General features: G+C 37.7%; 1 protein-coding gene across 6 annotated transcripts in view; it reads left to right on the forward strand.

Moving 5' to 3' along the window:
• Window positions 1-23538, forward strand: part of SPIN1 (spindlin 1) — a 56170-nt gene that overhangs the window by 17219 nt on the left and 15413 nt on the right. For 4 of the 6 annotated variants that reach the window (XM_075021464.1, XM_075021460.1, XM_075021461.1 and 1 more), the window contains exon 2: window positions 15787-16012. In XM_075021464.1, the coding sequence (XP_074877565.1) occupies window positions 15961-16012 (52 nt within the window). In that variant the 5' untranslated portion in view covers window positions 15787-15960. Of the gene's footprint in view, window positions 1-13515; window positions 13596-15786; window positions 16013-23538 lie in introns of all 6 variants that reach the window. The other 2 variants (XM_075021463.1, XM_075021462.1) reach the window with 1 other exon arrangement.

Here is a 23538-nt window from a genome sequence, read left to right on the forward strand (position 1 = left end):
GTATTGAGATATACTTATGGATGCTTGTAATATGTGGTGAGTTTTCAGGTGTTTGTGTATACCAGATTGCCTATCTGGAAATTTGTCACTGCCTTATTATTTACTCACATTTTTAAAAAAGGTATGTATTTTTGCTCCATAAGTATCTGTAACAATGGTTATAAGAGCTTTTGTGAATTTTAAGAAAGAAAATGTGTGATTTCTTAGAACAGAATTGTTTTTCTTAAATACAGTTTTATGAGGGAATTGTATCAGAACAGAGGTTGATTTCATCAATCAGCTAGCTGCCTTCAGATGAAAATGTCACTCAACCTACTGATGGAAGCTGTAAATATAAGAAATAAATTGTAGGTGCGCACTGAGAGCTAGTTTTTGTTAGGCAGGTTAGTTTCTTCAGCTCTAGAAGATTCTTGTAGGTGTAACTTGTTACATGGTCTCCTGGGGAGTTCTGATAAACTGTGCTTGGCATGTGCTTGAATTAGTGTTCATTCAAGTTCCATTAGTGATTTGAAAGATAAAATGGAAGCATGCTTACAAAATCTGAGAGGAGAATTTTAGGCAGTATACTTAAAGAGTAAAAATGGAAAATATAGGAGAACAGTAGTTAGAAAACACAAGACTTGGTTGGAAAATATGCTTTAGCTATAATCAGTTTAACCTACTATCAAGGAAACAGCTTAAAATAGATGATCAATTTGAGGACTTTAAGGCCTACTTCTCTAAGATGCTGGTTTATTATACACATTCAAGGGAGGGGGAAAGCACTTATTACCTGTCTTTGAAGCCTTAAGCATACAGAATAATTCAGGAGTAGTTGGAAAAGCTATAGATGAATAATGTAGACATCTTTAGGAAAACTGTTGCTTTGGTTTTGTGTGAGTTGGTAATCATTTTTTAAAAAAACTAGTAAATGCTGATAAAACTCATACAACTTGAGAGTTCAGTTTAGGGGGGGTGGTTTGTTGGGGGGGACTTTTTTTTTAATAGTGTGGGGTTATATGGATCATGTTGTCTACTGTTGAGGGGAAAAAAAATGTTGTTCTTCCATTGCTTTCCAAAAAAGTTAGAATAATGTTTTTCTTAAGCCATCTGAAGAGAATTGTACAGTGTGGTAAATTCATCTTGCTTTGAGGGCCAGGATTATCATACTCTAGTTGACTGGACTACGTACATATTAGTGGAATTAAGTGTTAAGGCTTTTAACAGAAGAAATAAAATACACCAACTTGTCAGTGAAGTTGTAATTTAATTGCCAGTGTCCTGGGGAATTAAGGGAAGACAAAGCAGAAAGGTTTCTTTTCAACCAAATCTTTCTCTTACAGCAGAGGCATTAGCTCAAGCCCCAGCTCTACCAGTGCAGAAAAGCATCACTTTGTAATACTTTCCACAGAAGCAAGATCACTTTAAATCACACTCTCTTCCCTTTTCCTGTTTAGCAGAGGAACTAGATTCCAGCTTTACAGGTGGACAGATGTTAAATGTAATATAAATGGAGAGTTTTAAAATACATGCTTGCATAAGCTGGGTATTAAAACAGGTGATCTGGAGAACCTTTTGGTGTTGACACTTAAACCTAGAAAAGTTAGCTTTTGTTTTAGAGGACTAGCAAGACCCAGCCTTATGTATGACTGTTTTGTAGGGAGGCGCAAATCATATGCGTAAGGCTGAAGTACAATGATTTTTCATTAAAAAAAGGTAATATTAACAATGCAATGTATTGCTAGTAGAACTAGCTACCATGAGGAGTACTTGTGCTTCTGAGGGCTTTCTAGAAACTGCTATATTTGTAGAGAAGCTCAAGATGGATTTTGCAATACTTGGATCCTATTAAAAACAGCATGAGAGGGAAATGTTGAGTTGCTGAAAAATTGGGGCAAGTGTTCAGTGCATCGTTCACAGCTGGACTATTTGGCCTCTAAAAGGATATTGACAATGCCTGAAGCATTTCTAATACCAGTAGGTTTTGTTGTCACAGGTTGCATGCCATGTGGAGTAGAAAAAGTCATGTCTTAATTGTAATAAAAGATACTATTGGAAGGAAGAAGACTAAAAATGAGAACTGTTCCTGCTCTGAAAACTTCTTCAGCTGTAGAAAACAGGGAAAAAACTCCTGTGTAGTTAGTAGTCATATACTTGCATATCTATTCTGTTTCAAGAAAGCAATGAATAGTAACCAGGTCAGAAAGAACAGTATTACATGATTGCATGCCGTCCCCTGCGTATGTGGTCCCCTGCGTACGTGGAACAGTAATGGATTTCCTGTAGATCTACAGCTGATAGCCTTAATTAGTTTGCTGACTTCAATAAAATAGGAAAACTTTTTGCTCTTCAGAAATGTTGGTTATCTTACTCATTCTGTATACCTCAAGACTGTCCCTCACTTAATGTATGCAAAGTGTTTATCTGTCATATGTGATAATCATATTTTGAGTTCAGCTATAGTAGGTAAAGCTCTTTCTGAGTTTAGAGCTGTTCTACCTTTTAAACCCATAATGTGAAGAGCTCACTTGAATTAACCAGACTAGTTCTTTCTCTTGCTGTACGCAGTTGTGTACGGATGGATACATGTGCTTGAAATTCATTCTGACCAGTGCTTGTCTTCATTAGCTGTATTCCTAATTTTTTCCTCCTGAATAGTGAGGAAAATCAACTATTTTCAGTAGCATATTCACTCATAAAGGGAGAAAGGCCGGTGAAATTAGGGCTAGCAAAGTGTTTGGCAGGACTTTGCTGCTTAACAGTATAAACTGATTTTGGTCGATTTGCAGAATGTGATAAAATTACTTATTTTAAACTGGAGGGAAACTTAAACAGTTCCAAATCCTGTGCTGCCTCTTTAGTTCTTAAAGTTGTGGCTAGTAATATAAGATCAAGTGTATGAGCTGTTGTGTTTTATGTGTTGTAAAGGAAAATACTGATCTCATTTAAAGTACAAATGCAATAGTTTGGATAGCTTAACTAATATTTTTAAAACATTTTGTCTTTTAAATATAAAATAAGAAATTGAAGTCTCCTTGCTTATATGTGCCCTGCATTTTGCTGTTGGCAGGCTAAAACTGTTGAATACTTAACTGAAAATGATTTATGACTTGTTAAATATCAGTTAAAGTTTTCTGACAAATGTGGTTCGTTACTGAAGATTCAGTACTTCACTGCAGTAAGTGTTTGTGAACTAAGTACTGCCAATATGTTAGAAAACATATTCACCTTTAGACTTTCATTAAGGTAGTAGCCGATGAACTGAATTTCTGCTATAAGCTTTTTATTAATTTGGATGGCCTAATGAATTTAATTGTAAATGAGAGGTCATTGGGTGAATGGTGGAAAGGGACCACTGGTTCTAAAACTTTGTGGAGAAACATCTGTCCTCTAATAAAATGATGGAAAGGACGGTGTGTAGGAGCTGGTCAAAATATATTGGTGTAAGATTAGGGATTAAAAGTGGTTTCCTTTTATTCCATTTTGGACTGGTGGGATAATAGTGTGGTTGGGAAATGTTTCTAAAGAAGGCATTTAAGAATTCTGTGGTACTTGGGGACTGTGGTTTTGTGAGTCTGCCCATGGTTCTGTTTATGCTGGAAGCTACTATGTTCAAATTTGGGAGGGGTTGTTTGCAATTGGTTTTGACTGCCTGAAATCAGCCATTGAGACTTGTATCTCGTATTCTGGATGTATGCTTTAAGCTCTTTGGAGTGAACTTCTAATAAAACTTCAATCAAAATTGCTTAATTGTCTTCATTATGATGTAATTAGGAAAAATAGTTTTATTTTTTCAGCAGAAAGGAACTGTAGCCTTCTTGATCCAATACTTAAACCTTTAGATCAGAGAGGTGAAACTGAAATGTATGAAGAGTATCTGTATCTTTGATAAGGACATAGCATTTTTTTACTAAAAAAACTAGTGAATGACTAGTGAATTGCTAATAAAGAACTTCAACTCTGAACAAATAAGCACTGGGCAATTTCTGTTCATGCACACTTAGCAAAGACCCCCTGGGGTTTGGCAGCAGAGCTACTTAAGTCCCAGTGTTATGTTTTCTTTGTATCCAGCATTGTGTGGGCTGGATAGGATGACAACCATAATTGGGTAGCATGTTGTTTGTTGTGCTGCTGAAGGTGACCAGTGAGACTTTTTCTGTTTGTATTCTGTGTTCTGCTTTATGCTTTTTTTGAAATGGTTTTGTTATTGACTGAAATGCAGAGTTTTTCAGAGGTGTTGGCTAAAAGTTTTAATTGTGACGAGTAGCCCTCAGTGAGAAACCAGAAACCACGGAGAAGCGTGTGCTGCAGCTAGTTTTGCAAACAGGCTAGGACTGAAAAAAATGCTTCAGTGATCCCAAGAGAGTATTGGTATGAGGAACTATGTAAAAAAAGCTGAGCAGCTGATTGAACTGGTCATTGTCAGATGACTGGAGGAATTTTTCTATAAAGCAATGGTAAAATTACTTGTGTAAACACAAGGAAGGCTGGAGGTTGAAGTCAGGGAGAAGGATTATGCAGAAAGAGTATAAGGCAGTGCTTGGGAAGTAAGGTCTTCAAAGTTTAGAAAGAAGTGAAAGACTTCTTGGTTTGCTTTAATTCAGTTTTCTGGAGTGGCAGATGTCAATCTACCATAGTTTCTAAAGCTAAGGGTTTTGACAGGTGAAGAGACCTAGCCAATCTGGAAGGGTAACTGATGTGTAATAAATGTGGGCAGAGCCAGGCAAGCTAGGTGCTGACAGTGGCACAGACTTCTCAACCTGATACCCTTAACAGAAGTGCTTGAACGTATGTATGCAGTATAAACAGTCAGTTCTGTTGTGTGCTCGTTAAGGCTTATCTCACCTCTCAAACAGTTATTTTCCATGTGCTTAAAATGTTGTGAAATCTGAGAAGAGCAGAGCTCTAAAGAACATGGAAAGAATTAATTGTGTTTTTATAAAGAAAGCCGTATGTAATTGGAGTGAAGCAAATGTGATGGGTGCACGACTTGGCCTTTAATATTTGTTTAACTCCTATTAAATAGCAATGCATTGTGGTAAGTTCCAAGGATCTAACTAGGGAAAAAAGTTCATAATGATTTACATGCTTTATAATAAGAGAAAAAATTTCCAGAGTTCTGTGGAGTCTTAGAAAAAATAAATTAAAAACTTACCAAGCAGTGTCTGTATGCAAAAAAAAGTTGAATTTAACATTGATATTCCAGGGTTTGATTTCAGAATTTTACCTTTTTAGATAAGGTTCGAATGTTTTCAGGATGCACTGCATTGTATGCCGCTTCTTTGCTTTGTGTGCAGTTTACACATTCTTTGAGCAGGTTTTTTTTTTTTTAATTGCTCTGAAATAAGACATCAAACTAAAATCTAAACATTAGTTACATTGTTATCTTGGAGTTTCAACAGCTTGGGCTACAACAGTTCATATTGCAGTTCTGTTATTTGATAGTAGGCTGTGTTTTACAGTGTTAGCACAGAATTTGCTGAAATAAGATCAAGGGAAAACTGTCTCATAGTTCTAACATACAAGTTGTGAAGCAAGCTTCTCTATCAGATTTCATTGATTAAAAATCTATGTATTGGGGTTCTTGTTCCCACTCTTTCATTTAACAGCCCTTACTCAAAAGAATCCGAAGTCATAGTTCTAGGCAATTTTTGATGTATGAAGAGATTCTGATAGAACCCAAGTGGTGAAGTTTCATTATAAAACTTTTAATTAATAATATCCATGTCAAAATTGTCACTCTTAATTATTTGGCAGTTACGTTTTGCTGCTGCATGAAGTGTTGATGACACTGAGGCATAATGTCAAGCCCCTGAGAGCCTTTATGGATCTTTGTGTTAAGTAGCAGAGACATCCAGTTCAATTTCATAACTTCTGGGTGGCAGTGTGTGTAAGGGTAACTGCTAATTCTGTGTAGTACTTAACTTTCCTCTTAATGTCTAGTCCTGGTGCTCTCTAAAAGTAGTCCTCTAACCCTTTGTGAAGCCAGCCAGAAAACAGAAGTGGCTCACTTAAAAGTGCCTTAACTGTTAACAAGTTAAACTTCTGATCAATCCTATCCTTCATCCTTATCTGATGATCTTAATTTCATGCTAAAAAAGAAATCTCTTTATGGGAAGACTTTTTATGAATTGATCTCATAGCTCTGTAGACTTCTAGAGTAGGGTTTCATTACCATAACTGCACATTAAAGCTTCCCACGCAGTGATTTCTTGAACTACTTGGACAAATATTGGAGAGTTAATTATGGAACTTCTTACAAGTTATGTTGAGATTCCTACCTAACTTTTATATGCAGGAAACTGTAGAAGACACTTCCAGGTCTGTGATGGATCAGGCTTCAACTTCTACTTTTTTTTTTGCTAAGAATCTTTGGACAATTTGTTGTAAGAGCTTTTATCCTGCCCCACTGAAGAACATAAAGACAAACTAGACTGGTACAACCTGGGGCTTTGTAACCCTGAAGGTAAATACCAGTTCTCTTATGAGGTGCTTACACATACTTAAAATATTAAGTCATGTGTTCCAATGCACTGAAAATACTATCATCCACATGAAAGGTTCTGCAAAGGAAGAAAGCTGATATTCTCTCTAAGGGGTACCCGAGTGGCAGATGAAAACAGTAGTATTGTGTAAACAGATAAAGATTATATGAAGATTGTTGGGAAGGAAATGAGAGGGAGAGAATTAATATGAAGGGCATACAGGCTGCACTACAGTATATGTGCCTAATTTTTGGCTGCTATTATGGTCAAAAGTTACTGCTAACTATCTGTAATAGCTGTAATCTAGATTGGAAAAAAAGAAGGTAAATTGAAATGTATCTAAGGTACTCCTGTGCTTTCACTGTACAGATGGTCAGATAGCAATCAGGCTCTGCCAGGCTCACAGCTGACCTGCTAGTTAAGTCATCTCCAGGCAGTTTATCTTGGACAGTTTACTATTTACTCTGTGCTTCCACTTGTGGCCCACTGAGTAAAATGCTTGATATGTCTAAATGCAATGCATTTCCTGGAGAATCCCTTAGAACCGTGTTTAGGGTATGCCACTTACGGAGACTGTTGCTTTTTGAGGCCAGAATCCCACATTCATGTTGGATATAGAGTTTGTACTATATGCTGAGGGCTAGCATAAAATATCAAGCCAGTCAGATGAGAATGACATGACATCACTGTAATTTTTAGTTGACCAGAAGGTCTGAAATAATCCTTTGATTGCAGTAGGATTTAGATGCACTTCAGAAGTGCCACACTGGTATATTTCTAAAAAGTAGGAGTTTGATTCTAGATACCTAAACTTTCAAAAAGGTAGTTCTTGCTATCAGGAGAGACTTCGCCTCCTTCAAGGCTAAATTTCTATACAGCTAAACTTCAATGATCAGTTTCACTGATGTGGCACTAGTCAGATCCATCGACTGATGTCTTGGGTTGGAAAAGGTTTGGGAAATGTCACATTTTACAGTTGGTTTTTCACCTATGGATTTTATTTATTTTAAGAGTGCAATGCATACTTCTGTGAATGTTTAAGGCAAACACCCTACCCTTCATTGTAGGGTACTTAGAATTAATATCTGAACTTGATCTCTCTCCCAGTAATCCAGGGCTTTTCAAGCCAGCAAAATATGTCCAAACAGGATATAGTGTGTTCTTCCTGTAATTTAGAGCAGTGTCCAGGATGGTGGTGTTGAATGTGGTTTCGCTGGGTTTGGGGGTTTTGTTCAGTGTTTTTCTGTAGAAAGTGAAAAATTTTGCTTGGTTTTTTTGTGTTCCAGGCTATTGATGGATGGGTGCTCTAATGCAGACAAGAACACACTTAACTTCTGTAGCTTGCATCTCTACAGCAGCTGTGTAAGCATAAGGGTAGTGTAGACAAGGCTAAAAATTGTTTATAAGCTTTTGGAGGAAATAAAATCTTTTAGCATTTAACCTGTAACAATTTTTTTAAAAATCAGAATAGGTGCATTCTGACATGGGGGCTAAGAACCCTGCACCCTCCTGCTCTCTTTACTGGTGCTTTTATTATAACTTAGAACTGTAGTGTGAGACCTCTGAAGATTAGTCTTGCAAGATGATACTCTGATGTTGGGAAGGTGGTCATTAAGTCCCTGAAATTAAAAAAGATAAGCAAGTGTGTTTAAAATACTGTTTTATAGTACTGGCTCTGATGAAGTTCTTGCTGCTGCCTTTACAAAGTGGCTGAATTATACACTGTCAGAGTTTATTTCAAATTACATCTGTTGCAAACATAAGAGTTCTTAAATGCTAAATTGGATTAAGTGAGACAGACTACTTTAATGATGTGTGTAATGAGGAAAGTGCAGTGGAAATAAGGAATAAACTATGCTGTTTTCTCAGTAACAGCTACATTTTGCTAATTCAAGAGAAAAAAAAAGCATAGATAGGAAACACTGGAAACTATACTTTCAGGATTTCTCTCTGTTCTCCTTTTATTTCTTTTTTTTTCTGTATAAGAACTTTGAAAGCAGTCTTCAAGAGTTAACATTTGCATGTGTTTGTACTAATGCTTCAAGTTAATGAATTTAAAAAAAAAATATCCTCGTTTCACTTGAAATACCATTTCTAACTTCAGTAGAGGTATGGTAAGGACATGTGCTGAAAGATGGTTTAGACAAAACTTGTTCAAACTGTTGTCTGAGCTAGAAGACTTCTGAAATTCTGAACCATTGGGATAATTCTTCAAAATAATATTATTGTTGATAGTTGCTCTTCTACTATAGCGAGTGTTTCCAATTTTTTTAGGATTCCTAAATTATGACAACTTCCCTGGTTTTGTGCTATAATATGAAGTTCTTGTCTTCAGAACTTTTCAGCAAACCCTTTTTTGCTCTATATTATGGTAAATAGTCTGTCTATTTATTAAGGCTATAATGTTTTGATAAGTTTTATAAATACAAAATGCAGTGTGCTGTCTTTTGCATTCTATATGGTTAACACAAAGTTAAAATATAGGAGTTTACTGAAAGGTTAAACATTTTTATTCAGTTCCAGAGTCATCATAAGGTGTGATAGCCTGATCCCTAGAGTTCAAGTGTATGCATGTGCTGCTCCCTCTTTAGCAGAAACTGTATGGTATTTGCAGTCCCATTCTCAACAAAAGTCACTTGAATAGACACCCTATCAACAAGAGATAGTTTGCACAAATTTCAGATTCTTTCAATCTTCTGCTGAATAATCTGCAGTTGCATCACTATAGCATTGTAGCATGAAGGTAACTTAAAGTTTTATTTATGTCTTTATCATAGAATCATAGGGTGGTTTGTATTGGAAGGGGCCTTTAAAGATCATCTAGTCCAACCCCCCTGCCATGGGTGGGGACCTCTTTCACTAGATCAGGTTCCTCAAAGCCCTGTCCAACCAAATACATGTGCATTTGTCTGCATGTATGTTTGTATATATGCACACATGGTTGCATGCCAGTGCTGCTTGTTTCTCTACAATTGTAGACAAATAACACATCTATGGTTAGAGGAAAAACTGCAGAGGCTATTGTAGGAGAGGGATAGTAGTACTTGATTTGGGATCTTTCAGCTCATAAATCCATAGATAAAATGTATCTATCGCTCTTCCTGCTTGTCAGCTGCAAATCACTTCTATGTTCAGAGTTTCCATGCTGTAATCTTTCTTGTCAGACATCAGATGTTACACACAAAATCCTAGTTATAGGATAAAAAAAGTTCCTAATAGCCAGTATGCTTGTTGAGCCTGTAGGATGCTTCAAAACAAATTTGGAATTTGAGTGGCTGAATTCTTATATCACAGGAAAGCTTTGGGGTTTTTTTTATCAGGGAAGGGGAAAAAAAGTAACACAGACTAAAACTGGGCATATATTTTTATTCCCCCTGTCATTTAGGAGATGTTTTAACATTAAGATTGCCTTTGGGGAGGGGGGGCACAGAAGACTTGCACAGGATCATCCTTTCCACCCATATGGTAAGAGTTAGGGAGTCTAAATAACATATATGCTTCATCCATGGTTTCAGCACTAACAACTGAAACATGTACCAGCAGTTCTGAGCTGAGTTATGGAAATCAAAATACCACTTACCAAGGAATCTCTTAAGCTGATGCATTTCATTTCAGAATGACTCCTTCCACAGAAAATTAGCGTGATCTGTTGCAACATGCTGGTCATCCACTGAAAAACTACCAGTGCAAACTCAAACTTATAACGGGGCAGTTGCATGCAAGAGAAATGTTTTAGATACCAAAGTGAAAATGCTTGAGCCCACCAGGTGGTGCCAGAAGAGCTGCTTACGGGTGGCTCTGAAAGCAGGAACAGACCTCCTAGCTAACATCAGAGGGTGTGTAATCTGCATTTGCAGCTCTGTATCTGAGAGGTAGAAGCAACGCATGCTATTACCTTCCCTCTCCTTCCAAACTTTTTACCCCTAAAGCAATGACTTCGTGGGTTTGGTGCCATTAGCATTGATTATCATAACTATTTTTGCGCTACTAACATCCTTCTTCCATGGATAGCAGGATCATGAAGCTTTCACTAGAATGCAGCAGACAACGTTGTGCTGTGTGTTGCAGTGAAATGCATGTAATTTGGTGGAAAAACAGGCATGAATGTTAACAAAGTTAAGCTAGAGAATTGTTTTAGGTGGTTATGTTACCTGATCAGAAAGTAACTCCCAAAACACACTATGTTTAGAGAGGAGACACTGCTTTATTCTGTGCAGGGTGCAAGGTGGAAGATTTCCACAAATCGAGCACATGTAACTCAGATTTTCAGTCCATACTTATACACTATAGTTAAAACACACCTGTCTAATACATGTTCTGCCTAACTATTGCATATTCGTTATGTTGAGCAAGCATGATGTGTTGTTCCCTTGAGCAATCATCCCAGTCTTCTGCACCTGCGCAGGGGTCTCTGGTGGTCTTTGGTGGCCCTTTGGGGAAGAATACTCTTTTATCCTTTCAAGGTCGTGCCTATCTGAGGACACCAGGGTCTTTGTTTCTCTTGCCAACCCCTCCTTTCTGAAAGCCGAAAGAGCATGTATGTCTGTTATTGGCAAGCCTGTGACTCTTCAAGCATCCTCTATTGTAAGCAGAATCTTAAACTAGATAAGCATTACCTTGAGTACACATAATCTAAACAGTCCTTGAATAGCAAACATACCACACTTCTCATGTTTGGGTTTTTTTTTTCTTTAAACTTATCAACATTGCCTTACTAGTTAATCAGTCTTTTGAAGGCTTGAGGCAAGTTACACTTATTTTCATGGTGTTAAAAGCACATATAAAAACATTTTGAAGTTTCTAAAGAACTAAGTTTATAGAGGGCATTAAGCTGGTTCACAGTGAAAGCTGCAGTCTGTGTGTGCTGGGCTTTCTTCCTTTTGCCTTTATACTGCAAAAATAATTTTTTAACACAGCTTTATTTTTTCTGTCTTAATATTGTGTCTTCCTCCCTACTCTAATAGTATGATTGTACTATTCTTATTAAAACTGGTATGATTGACAATTTCTAGGGCTTGCATTTCTAGTCTAACATTTAACCTTCTGTGAAACACTCCATGATATTTAGAATGCTGTCAGACAAAGTAGTCGTCTAACTTCTGCATTGTTTTTTGTGTAAGTGAGCTGTGATCTAGGAAGGTTTGTAAAAACAAACAGCAAAACACCTGGGCTGGTGAGTAGCTGCAGCTGATGACAAGTGAAAAGAATGCCTGTCTTTAAATGAAACCTGCAGCTGTGGTGCTAGTGACTTGTGCTGTCAGGTGTTGGGGAAATCGGTGCCGAACTGGTAGGCAGTGGCACTTCTGAAAGTTACTGGCAGTCTGTAAAGACTAGTATAACTTGGTTTGGATGTGTCACTTTGGATCCAAAAAAGCTGCTTGTGTTGTTTTTGCTGTATCTGCTGCTACCAACAGAATTATCCTAAAAAGTTGATTGTTTCATAAGTCATATACATCCAAACAGGGAGCTTCTACTCTTCCTTAACAGTATAGCTTACTGCTACTGTGTACATCAGAAGCATGTTTTGGGTTTATGTTTTCTACTTTTATGTGGAACATGGCATTCTTTGAGACATGTAATAAAATTTGTTACAAAAGTTTTTGCATTTTGTGAGTTAATTTTTTTCTTGATGATTTTCCATATTAAGAGTTTAAGATATTTGCCTGATGGCATTAAATGTGTTGTTTTGTTCTTCATCATATTTAATAATTCTACATTTTATGGGGTTTGGTTTATTTTTAATCGAGTTACATATACTTTAATAGTCAAAATGTTCTCAAAGTACATCAGTTTTATTTTCAGAAAATCAGGTTCTGTCCCTCAGTATCTTAAGAACTGTCAGTGTGCAACTGAAATGTAAATTGAATTCATAATGCTAGTTTTAGGAAAACTCAAGTTTCATTTGCTTTTAGCAAAAATCTTTGGTGGGGTTTTGAATTAGTAACAGTTACTGACTTAGTTTCTAGAAAATCAGTTTGAACTGCTGAATCAAGTTTTGACTTCAGTAGCCTTGTGTCCTTAGGTTCAGAGAGCACAGTGAAAAACTTCATCAAGTGCTAGTGAATGAATTGTGACTTTAAAAGTATTAGGAAATAATTTTCCTTTTTAGAGGTATGGCTTCAGATTTGTGGCATAGTAATGACTGGGGACATACCATAAAAAGTTAACTGGTAGAAGACCACAACTTTTGTGGTGTTTTAGTTATCTTTATAAACATAGTTACTTAACAACCAGTGAAATTAAAATATCTATATAGTACTTTATATTTTCGCCATAAATTGGAAATGATGGGTGGGGGACATACAATATTATACAGGTGTTACAAAATATTTACAGCTTCTTGAATAACAAGTGAAAGGCTTATTGCAAAAGGGTATATTAGTTTCTAAAGCTAAAGGTTTTTCACAGTTTGTGTTTTTTGTGGTGGTAAGGTTGTTTGCTTTATGTTTTTGGGGGGTTTGAGGGGCTGTATTGGGCTTTGGTTTTGTGTTTTGGTTTGGGGGGGGGTTTAAAGTAGAATAATATAATACTAGATTACAGTTGATTCTCAACCAATAGCTCTCCTGGAGGAAAAAATTGGATATCTCTCATATACATATGCTGTGACTGTGAGATTGAATATGGTAGTATATCACAGCAGTGCTTTGAATTCAGAGTTTGTTTTCATAATCAGTAGTGCTTCTGTACTAATGTATTTTAATCCACAGTAAAATATTTTTTTAGTTTAGTAGAAAAAATAATCCTTATGTTGTGTTTTAGTAAGGTAGTTAAGCTAATTGCTTCCTATTATATCTTCAAGTGCTTTTAAAAAGTTGACTATTGTTGCCCTGGTGTCAATCAGTATTATTGTGTACACCAGTAGATTTCAGGAAGAGATGAAATGTGGAAAAACTAGTAAGTTCCTGTAAATGAATTTTTAACTTTAATTTCATGAATTCTTACAAATTCCTGACTCTGAGTGTTTAAGTTAGCTCTTCCAAACATAGTAGGGAACTTTCTAAAAACTGCAAACTACTGAATGTTTGTCTCCCTATTGCTGTTTTTTTCCTAGGAGTATTCATCTGTGCTGCTCTAATGTTCCTAGAAGTTAATGGGTGCGATTCGTGGAAGAATTGACAAGTGTTCTTAGATGTAAATGCATTTTTCTGTGTAACATTTTTACGATACCTCAAGGCATGTCCCTGTATGTTCCCTTATTCAGTAAGGCATGAGCATAAGGTACACTTTTTTCCTTCAGCTGGGTCACTATTTAGGGCCATTCCTCTGTTTTTTAACCCCTGCACGACAATTGACAGCACGTTCCAAAACTGAAGTAAAAGAGGGAAGACTGGTGGGGATTAACAGGTACAGAGAACATGATTGCAGCAATGACATTTCTTAAGGAAATGAGGCTAAAAGGATGATCTGACCTCACTGGTCTTAGCTGTGTGTAGCACTGAAGTAATGGATTAATCTGGGTAAAAATTTCCTGTCCAAAAATGTTAGTCTGAAATAAGTTAACCTGTAATTCTTAAGATTTTCAGGTGATCACAAGTGTATTGGGTTTGCACAGCAAGGTTTTGGCAGCAGCGGGGCTACAGGGGTGGCTTCTGTGAGAAGCTGCTAGAAGCTTCTCCATGTCTGATAAAGCCAATGCCAGCTGGCTCCAAGACGGACCTGCCACTGGCCAAGGCCGAGCCGGTTGGGGACGGTGGTAGTGCCTCTGATAACATATTTAAGAACAGGGAAAAAAACCCGCACAACAAACTGCAGTCCAAAAGAGGAGTGAGAACATGTGAGAGATAATGGCCCTGCAGACACCAAGGTCAGTGAAGAAGGAGGGGGAGGAGGTGCTCCAGGCACCAGAGCAGAGATTGCCCTGCCTCCCGTGGGGAAGACCATGGTGAGGCAGCCTGTCCCCCTGCAGCCCATGGAGGTCCACGGTGGAGCAGATGGATAAGCCTGAAGGAGGCTTGACCCTGTGGGAAGCCCACACTGGAGCAGACTCCTGACAGGACCTGTGGGCCTGTGGAGAGAGGAGCCCACGCTGGAGCAGGTTTTCTGTCAGGACTTGTGACCCCATGGGGGACCCACACTGGAGCAGTCTGTGCCCAAAGGACTGCCTGCTGTGGAAGGGACCCATGCTGGATCAGTTCTTTAAGAACAGTAGCCCATTCGAAGGACTCACGTTGGAGAAGTTCATGGAGAACTGTCTCCTGTAGGGAGGGAGCCCATGGTGGCGCAGGGGAAAGAGTGAGCAGTCCTCCCCCTGAGGAGGAAGGAGCGGCAGAGACAAGGTGTGGCAAACTGACTGTAACCCCCATACCCCTGTCCCCCTGTGCTGCTGCGAGGGGGGGAGGAGGTAGAGAATTTGGGAGTGAAGCTGTGCCTGGGAAGAAGGGAGGGGTGGGGGAAAGGTGTTTTAAGATTTGGTTTTATTTCCCATTACCCTGCTCTGGTTTGATGGGGAAAACTAATTTAATTTATTACCAAAGTTGTATGTTCTGCCCATGATGGTAATTGCTGAGTTACATCCGTGTCCTTATCTTGACCCATGAGCCTTTCGTTATGTTTTCTCTCCCCTGTCCAGCTGAGGAGAGGCGGTGATAGAGCGGCTTTGGTGGGCACCTGGCATCCAGCCAGGGTCAACCCACCACAACAAGTTTCTGTAATTCAGTCCTGAAAAAGACTTTAAAAAGTTGTCCTCACTTACCTGCCTCATGGAGAGGAATGTGATGACTAAATGTTTTGGGAATCTGATGCGTTTAGGTGTAGAGAATTCCCAAAAACTTCTGCAGATGTTCTATGAACCAATGACTTAAATGGGTGGCTTGAGCTGTCATTGCTGTGGAATCAGTGTTTTTGATACCCTTGCTGTTGGATTTTTTTCAACAGACTTTTTTTTTTTAAACTTCTATAAAGCAAAGTTATTCTGCCATGTGGGTGTGAGGGTGTTTTGTTTCTAATAAATGGAAATAGTTGATTTGTGCTTTACCTCTGGCAAAGGTCGTACAGTTTCTTCTAAGCTAGTAGTCATTCTTCCATTCTTCCCTGTACTAAGCTCAGTCGTTTTTAAGCAGCTTTTCTTCTGTAAATAGTTGACTTGCCTGTGAATATGAGGGAAAAGTAGCAGCCCTAGTATTTGTTTTGCTGTATTCTTGCCTGTATGCCTTCTGTTTGCTGAATGTTTTCAGAGTAGCAGCATATGAAGGAATTTCCTGTTGAGTATGAAAACAAGCATTAAAGTGAAACAATATTTTTTTATTGTAACCAAGTCAGTTAATGCTTATCTTAACCAAATCTCAAATCAAGCTACTTATACTTTACCTGTTCTGTTTTTCAGAGTACTGTAATTGAAAGGGCATCTAATACATTTGAGGAAGGACAAATTCATGATTGAATGGTGGATTAATAAGTAGCTGTCTCATTCTAAGAGGAAGAAGATATCCTGAGAGTTGGGAAGAACTGGATTTTCACCCTAGTACAGCAGCTTTGCTGCTCACTTAAACACAGATGAATGAAGACCCCATTTGGAAAATCACCAGGTCAGAGGTCCAGAGCTGATGCAGGTGAGGAGCTTTTCTGGGTGGTTTTGATGGTTTTAGTGGGCAAAAAGTGTGTTTACTTACAGATATTTTTTTACATATGTTAATAGTTTTATGAAGAAGATAACATTCCTGTCTTAAAAGAACATTTACTTTTGTTACAGAAGCTGATGAATTGAAAAGGCATACATAAATTTAATTCAGCAGTACAGATGTACATATAAGCAGTGTTTAATATAGTCTATAATATCACAGTTTTATTAAAACTGTAAGTTGCATAAAATTCTAAAAAGGAACAAGATCAATGTTGTAGGATTCCACTGCCATATTAAGGGGACAATTTCTCTTGTTCATCTCGGAAGTGCTGGAACGTACAGAAATTTATTCACCATAGATTTATAACTTAGTGTAAAACTCTATAGTTTTAAAGAAGTTGATCAGCTCGTAATTATAAAAGAGAATCTCTTGAACTCACTAAAAAAATGCAAATACTGTTGCTACTGTGTGTGTTCTCTAAACTGAAATAGGTTAGAGTATATTAAAGCAACTTTTTATTCAGAGAAATGCAAAATATGAGTAAGCATTCATATTCTTATGACTAGTTAGGCTTATTCAAAGTTTTGCAGCTTAAAAGACTAATGAATCTCAGTCAGTCCTCAGCAATGTCAGTCTCATCAATCATCAGCAATGATGCAAAAAATGCATCAAGTGACCAATGAAGAGTTGTTCTGTAGGTTGATACTTGGTCCTGTATAAATTATGCTAGACTCTGCTTCAGCTGTGAATTCTACACCTCAACTAGAGTGGTACCAGGGACTAGAAGTTATTGTTTGCAAATTAGGAATTCTACAGGCCAGCAGTTTGAGAATGAAAAGGTTACAGATGAATGTTGTTCATTCTTCTGTTAAATTATTTGCTTTTTAGTTTAACTTATTTAGGTAATGTAAATTGTTTTGTATGTTTAGTCATGGGTTTTTTTTCTGTCATGAAATTACTTTCAGGTTTTTTCAGGGAGGGGGGGGACAGTGCCCTTCCTATTTTGTGCTGCAGCAAAAGTTATTAGTCAGTGACCTGTGCAGGGAAAGATTTTGTAGACATATGATGCAGCATATTTTCCATCATCATTGTGAATTGGTGCTTTTATAAAAATCTCAAGAAACCAAGCAACTCTCATCTGTAATTGGGAAAGCTCAGTTAACTTTTAAAATACCCAAGCAATAGTCCATTCTGGTGCTTTCAAACACTCATCCAATTCATTGAGAACTGAAGCAACTCATACTGGAAAATTTCTCTGAAACCCTTTGGAAACTTTCAAAACTGTGTTTACGTGTGGTTACCGTATATTAATGTTAATTTGCTGTTGCAAAACGTCTACTGATTTCAAATGAAACTTCAGCAAATATTTTTAATAAATGTTTCAAAGGAGAGACTCAGTACAAAGGCTTAAACACTTGGTTCAGTGAGTTTTCATTCTGTCAACTGATGAGTTGTCCTTCCCCTTGACACTAGCAGAATACCTGTGGGAGTAGAATTGTATTTGTAAGAGAAAAGAAAGGAGAGCAGGCTTTGACCTGGTACTTAATTTCAGTCTTGTTGACTTCTAAGTGTTAACTGGGCACAGTGCCCAAGTTCAAAGAATTCAGACACTAGGTTTTTAAGGGAACTGTTAGAAGAATTTTATCTAATGACTTCAATGTGACATACAATGACCAACAAAACTGCAGCACAGATTTCAAGTGTCGTAACTCGAAACTTTAGAGAGTGATTATATGGCTAGCTTTTTTTTTTCCCCTAAAAACCAAAAAAGTTAAGCTAGGGTATTTTACTTAGATATGTTGAGAAGAAAATTTTGCTACCTATTTGGTTTTTTGGCTCTTGAAAGATAATAAATTCATAGATGTATTTAGAAGAGTCACATTATCTATTATTTGTTCGTTATAGTTTGTTCTATAGCTGTCACCATGCCAGATTGTCATTAAAATTGACACACAGGTTTCTTTGGATGCCATTTTTGCATTTTAATATCCCTGTACAACAGTTATAATTTGTCTATACTTTTCTCTGTGAAGTTTTTAATCATAACTGAGAAGTCCTTAACTTATATTAATTTGATTAATGTAGTATCACTGTTGCTTAAATACAACCTATAAATCATGCACATTTCGTCTGCTTCAACTGTTGGCATGGTTGTGGCCTGGGCTTGGGTGTTGCCGGCTTTCAGTCTTTGGCTGTTATATTCTTGAGGAAGACAGCTGCTGACCTCCTTGCTGTTGTTGCTTCTCCTCCTCATCATGTATGGTGGGCTAAGGCTAGATAGCTTTTACCGCTTTTTTTTGGGGGGGTGGTGGCGGCACAGCATATGGAATTATCTGCTGTTTATTTCTTGATTATGGATGTGCATTAGAAAAGAGTGCAGCAGGCAGCTGCCATTAGGAGACTGCATAGCCCACTCTGCAATGAAGATTGGGCATGGGACTTCTAAAGGCAGCTAGAAAGAACATTTGTTTATCACAGTGGTAGTTCCACTGATAGTGGTCAAATTCTTCCTTTGAAAAGAATAGCAAATGCAGTAATTGAGTTCATCAGAGATTATAAAATTATTTGATGGCTGAAAGAGAGGCCTTGCAGTGTGATATAAATTAAAATTATAGCAAGTTAGTTGTTTGGGGTGTGGGTTATTTTGGTTTTTTTTAAAAAAGTGTCTCTAGGAGATAACTTTATCAAAAGCGCAACCAGTTACAGTGACAGTGGTTTAGGTGGCAACTCCCCCTCTTTTTAGAAGGGAGAATTTGGTTATGAACAGGGAAAGAGATAGTCTTCCTCAGTTTTAAGGTTAGAAGTTTATTTGCTAGGGAAGAAAGACTTTTAGTCCTGCAGTTGTGGCAGTGTTCTGTGCATTAGAATTAACTACATGTCAATGATCCTCGTGACTTTTTATAGACTTAAAGTAGTCATGGTGATCTTTTGGGGTGGGTTTGGGGTTTTTTTCCTTACTTGGGAATGTTAAGGATTTAGCCTACTTAAGTGATTATTGAACTTCACAGTTACTTTATTTGAAATAATTAGTAATGACAGTAACAATGGGCGTGAGTATGACATCTATTACCTACATAATGGGAGAAGTATGGGTTTGGTGGATTGGCTGGGTGGATGCATCTAAAGAGTTACAGTCAACAGTTCAACATCCAGCTGGAAACTAGTAACAAGTGCTGTCCCTCAGGGGTCCATACTGGGACCAGTACTATTTATATCTTCATCAGTGCCATAGACAGTGGGATTTAGTGCACCCTCAGCAAGTTTGCAAATTATACCAAGATGAGAGGTGCAGTTGATTAACTAGGGGGAAAGTATGTCATCCAGAGGGACCTTGGCAGGCTTTAGGAGTGGGCCCGTGCGAACCACATGAAGTTCAACAAGGCCAAGTGCAAGGTCCTGTACCTGGGTTGAGGCAATCCCCAATATCTATACAGATGGGGAGATGAATGGTTTGGGAGCAGCCCTGCACAGAAGAACTTGTGTGCTGGTAGATGAAAAATTGGACATGGGCCAGTGATGTGCACTTACAACCCAAAAAGCTGATTGTATCCTGGGCTGCACAAAAAGAAGTGTGGCCAGCGGGCTGAGGGAGGTGATTCTCCCCCTCTATTCTGCTCTTGTGAGACCCCACGTGGAGTTTTGCGTACAGCTCTGGGGCCCCCAGTACAAGAAAGACGTGGACCTGTTGAGGCAGGTCCACAGAATGGCCGTGAAAGTGGCTAAAGGGCTGGAACAACTCTCCTGTGAAGAAAGGCTGAGACAGTTGGAATTGTTCAGCCCAGAGAAGAGAAGGCTCTGGGGACACCTTAGTGCAGCCTTTCAGTACTTAAGGGGGGCTTATAAGAAAGATGGAGAGAGACTTTTTACCAAGGCCTGTGGTGACAGGACAAGGGGTAATGGCTTTAAACAAAAGAGGGTAGATTTAGATTGAATATAAGGAGGAAATTTTGTACAATGAAGGTGGTGAGACACTGGAACATGTTGCCCAGAAGTTTTGGATGCCGCATCACTGGAAGTGTTCAAGGTCAGGTTAGGGACTTTGGGCAACCTGATCTAGAGAAAAGTCCCTTCCTGTAGCAGTGGGGTTGGACTAGGTGCTCTTGGGAGGCTTGCTCTTGGGAGGCTCGCTGATTTGCTAGAACTGTAAAAACAGTCTTGCACATTTAACAAGTAACTTTAGCAAGATTTTTGCTGTGCTTTACAGCATTATTGATGCAAATATCTTATTTTAACATTTATTGCCTTCCTTTTTTAAAGACAGTTGCCACTTCCAGGAAAGTACTTGAACATATAGTGTTTCAGAACAGCTAGATACTTCAAGTGGAAAACTTAAGTCCTGTCTATAAAATTGCTATTATCTGGGAGTAGATAATATAGCATTAGTATAGTCTTTCTATTATTGATTCTTCCTCCTGATTAAAAGATATGGTGAAAACATGGAAATGGTGTATGAACTTTATATTTGATCTGTTAATCATGTAAAATCACAAAATTGTGGGATTCTAGGAGACTCTTGGATCATATAGGCTATAAAAAACTATCTGGAGGTATAGATAAACTAGTGTTTGTGTCACGTATTCATATAGGGCAAAATTTAATGCGTTACCAAAACTTTTTGCAGCTGACTTTGATTTCATCCTATTGTAGAGACTAATCAATCAGTAACATTACAGGTGTAGTGGCTTCTTTGAAAAAGCTAATTTTCATTTGTCCTGTCTGTCTGCCTACAAAGGAATTGTGTTTATTTGCTATAAGTAGCTGTAAAGGAAGAGGTACTTTTGATAAAAATATGTAGGCTTTTGAAATCTATCTCTACTGCACCACGTACTTCATAGTTCCATCTTGAGAAATAAAGGGTAGGATTGAAGATGGAGCAAAGAAGGAAAGCTAAACACTTTGTCACAACAGTAGGTAGGGTACATAGCTACAGCCTCTATGAGTTTGTCAAAGTACAGAGTTGCTTTCAAGGACATAGTTTCAGTAGATCAGCCAGCTGTTCCTGTGCATGGCATGTGTCTGTCTCTAAGTGTATGGTGTCTCCAATATAGGGGAATACAGATTATTTTTCTTTTTAATTAATGTTACATAGTATAATTGATTTTAAAATAAGTTGTGTTTACACTTATATTTGGCCTTTTTTAGTCTAGTGATAATCTGTTTAATGCTGTATAAGTGAAAGGCATGGTATTCTGGAGTCCTTCCTAGCAGTTATCTCCCAGAAGTACAGATCTCACCAAGCTGCATGATGGTCAGGAACAATTGTAATGCCTTTACTGGATTGTTTGAAAATGTAAAGTAATTTTTTTGTAAAGAGAAGAACTAGGACACATTAAGTCATAGACAAACTTCTGTAGTTTTTCCCCATTTAAAAGCAAGTGTAAATTGTTTCAGTAGTGTCTTTCTGAACTAAGAAAAGAGATCCCACTCCTGGATGTGCTTAGGATTGCAGTGAAATCTTTTGGCAGAGTCAGAATTCCTTTTATCTCTGTACTTCTTCTGGTCTACTTCAATTAAAAGCACTCTCTTCCTTCCCCAAACTCTTTTTAAATTGAGGTTGGGCAATACTAGGTGCGAGGAAGCATGTCAAAGTATTTCCTGGGTCCCTGAAAGTAATTCTGAAATAGCCTCCAGATACAGAATAATTCCTGTGGGATTACTTGTTTTACCACAGAAGATTCTGAGACACAACTTAATAACATCCAGCTTTTGCTGCTTGTTGTAAACACAGGGGATATTGAGAGAAGTAAGATATCGGTGGTGTGTTTTGAACAGCCTGTCTTATTTTCATGGGTTGCATGGAGGGTGCTGTCTGATGTGAATAAAAACATTGAAAGTAGCTTTCTCTGATCCTTCTCCCTATTCTCTCCTCCTATACTCCACAGTTGAAATTACATGTATGCTTCCCTTGGAGTCAACATCCTGAAAGAATGTTTGTTTTAGTGTGCCTTGTCTTCTCCTTTGTCTAGAGCAAAGTAGAAGTATTCAGGAACATGGTTTCTAGTTTTGCTGTTGAATTTTAAGGATCTATTATAGGGACCTGTTATGAGCCTCAGAAAACACACAGACCACCTGACAAATGCTTAATTCTGTTGCTCTTGTCTGGAGTTGGAGTTTGTGTTCACTTTCTATTATAAAAAATGTGTTTCTGTGCTCTTATATAAGTGTCTGAGACATAAACATTTTCTCCTTCCTCAGCGTCATCAAAGTTTGAGTCTTTACTGGTTATTTCAAAGAAGACTAAAACTAATCCATTTACTTCATTTTTTGTTCCGTATTTATTTTTTCTATTTTTATGTTAAAGGGCAATTTAGTTGTAGAGAGTATTTTGAGTGTTACCTAAAATATGGAATTTCATGGAGTGTTCTACCAAGAACTTGTCTTTCCATAGTTAAAAGGAGGTAAAGAATGTGGATTTATACCCAGTGAATGGCATTCACACTGTATAGAATGTAGTAACTCTCGTTTATTGTTCTCTAATTAGTATTAACATCTTTGAAGTGACGTTGCCGCTTGTGACCAAACTTTGCTTTACTGCAGAACACTTGGTACACAGATTTTTTTTTCTCTTGAAAGATTTGCATGAAGATACTGCCCTTGAAATGTTTGGGATTTTTTAAATGCTTTTCTGCTTTGAACTGGACACAAGACAGAAAAACTAATGCTAATTAGGTTTCTGTCCAAAGCTGTTTAGATAGTACTGGAGGTTTCAGGAGAATTTATATAAGCAAGGTTACTGCTTTGTTACCTTCTGCAATTAGGTGAAGGAGATGATCAGCAATATATGTGTATGTTAAAAGTTAATTAAAAAATTATTTTCTCTCAAAAATATTTTAAGTCATTAAGCTATAGCAATATGACATCATAGGCATCACTCATTAAAATGTCATGCGTTTACAAATAAATATCTGTAAAGAAACTCTACAAGCTCTTGGCAATTCTAAATTGGGAAAGAAGAGTCTTCTGCAGAGCTGATTTCTTGCCATATAAAGAGAAGTTTCCTGTCTGTTTTATTCTGTGGTAGCTTTACTTCTTCCTTTAATCTTGAAAAAAAGCAAAATACCCAGGACTTACGATATCCTCACACATCAGAAGAATTTTAGTATTTCCAATTCACTTTTTAATTTCTGTAGGGAAAAGAAAAACTGAACAGCATTTCTAAATATTTTTATTGTGAATTGGTTATAATGGGCTCTACCACTTCAAAGGAATAGTTTTTGCAGCCATTCAAAGACGACCTCGCATTAGCTGCTTGTAACAAATGTTTTATCTTGGCATGGGTCAGATGATACTCTGCAAGGAAGAGGTGATAGTTACAGAGGTGCTTTGGGGTCCATAGCTATTCCTCTGTGTGACAGGGGCTGTTCAGCATATTTTTAATATTTTTACCACTGGTGCTTGTGTCTGTTGGAACGTACCATCTTTTTAGTGTAAGCTCGTATTAGGGAAATGGTCTTTCACATGCTGCTGTTAAACACATAGAGGAGTTGTTTCGGGTTTGTGTGGTGGGGTTTTAG

This window comes from Buteo buteo, chromosome Z, assembly GCF_964188355.1.
Source record: "Buteo buteo chromosome Z, bButBut1.hap1.1, whole genome shotgun sequence".
NCBI classification, from domain to species: domain Eukaryota; kingdom Metazoa; phylum Chordata; class Aves; order Accipitriformes; family Accipitridae; genus Buteo; species Buteo buteo.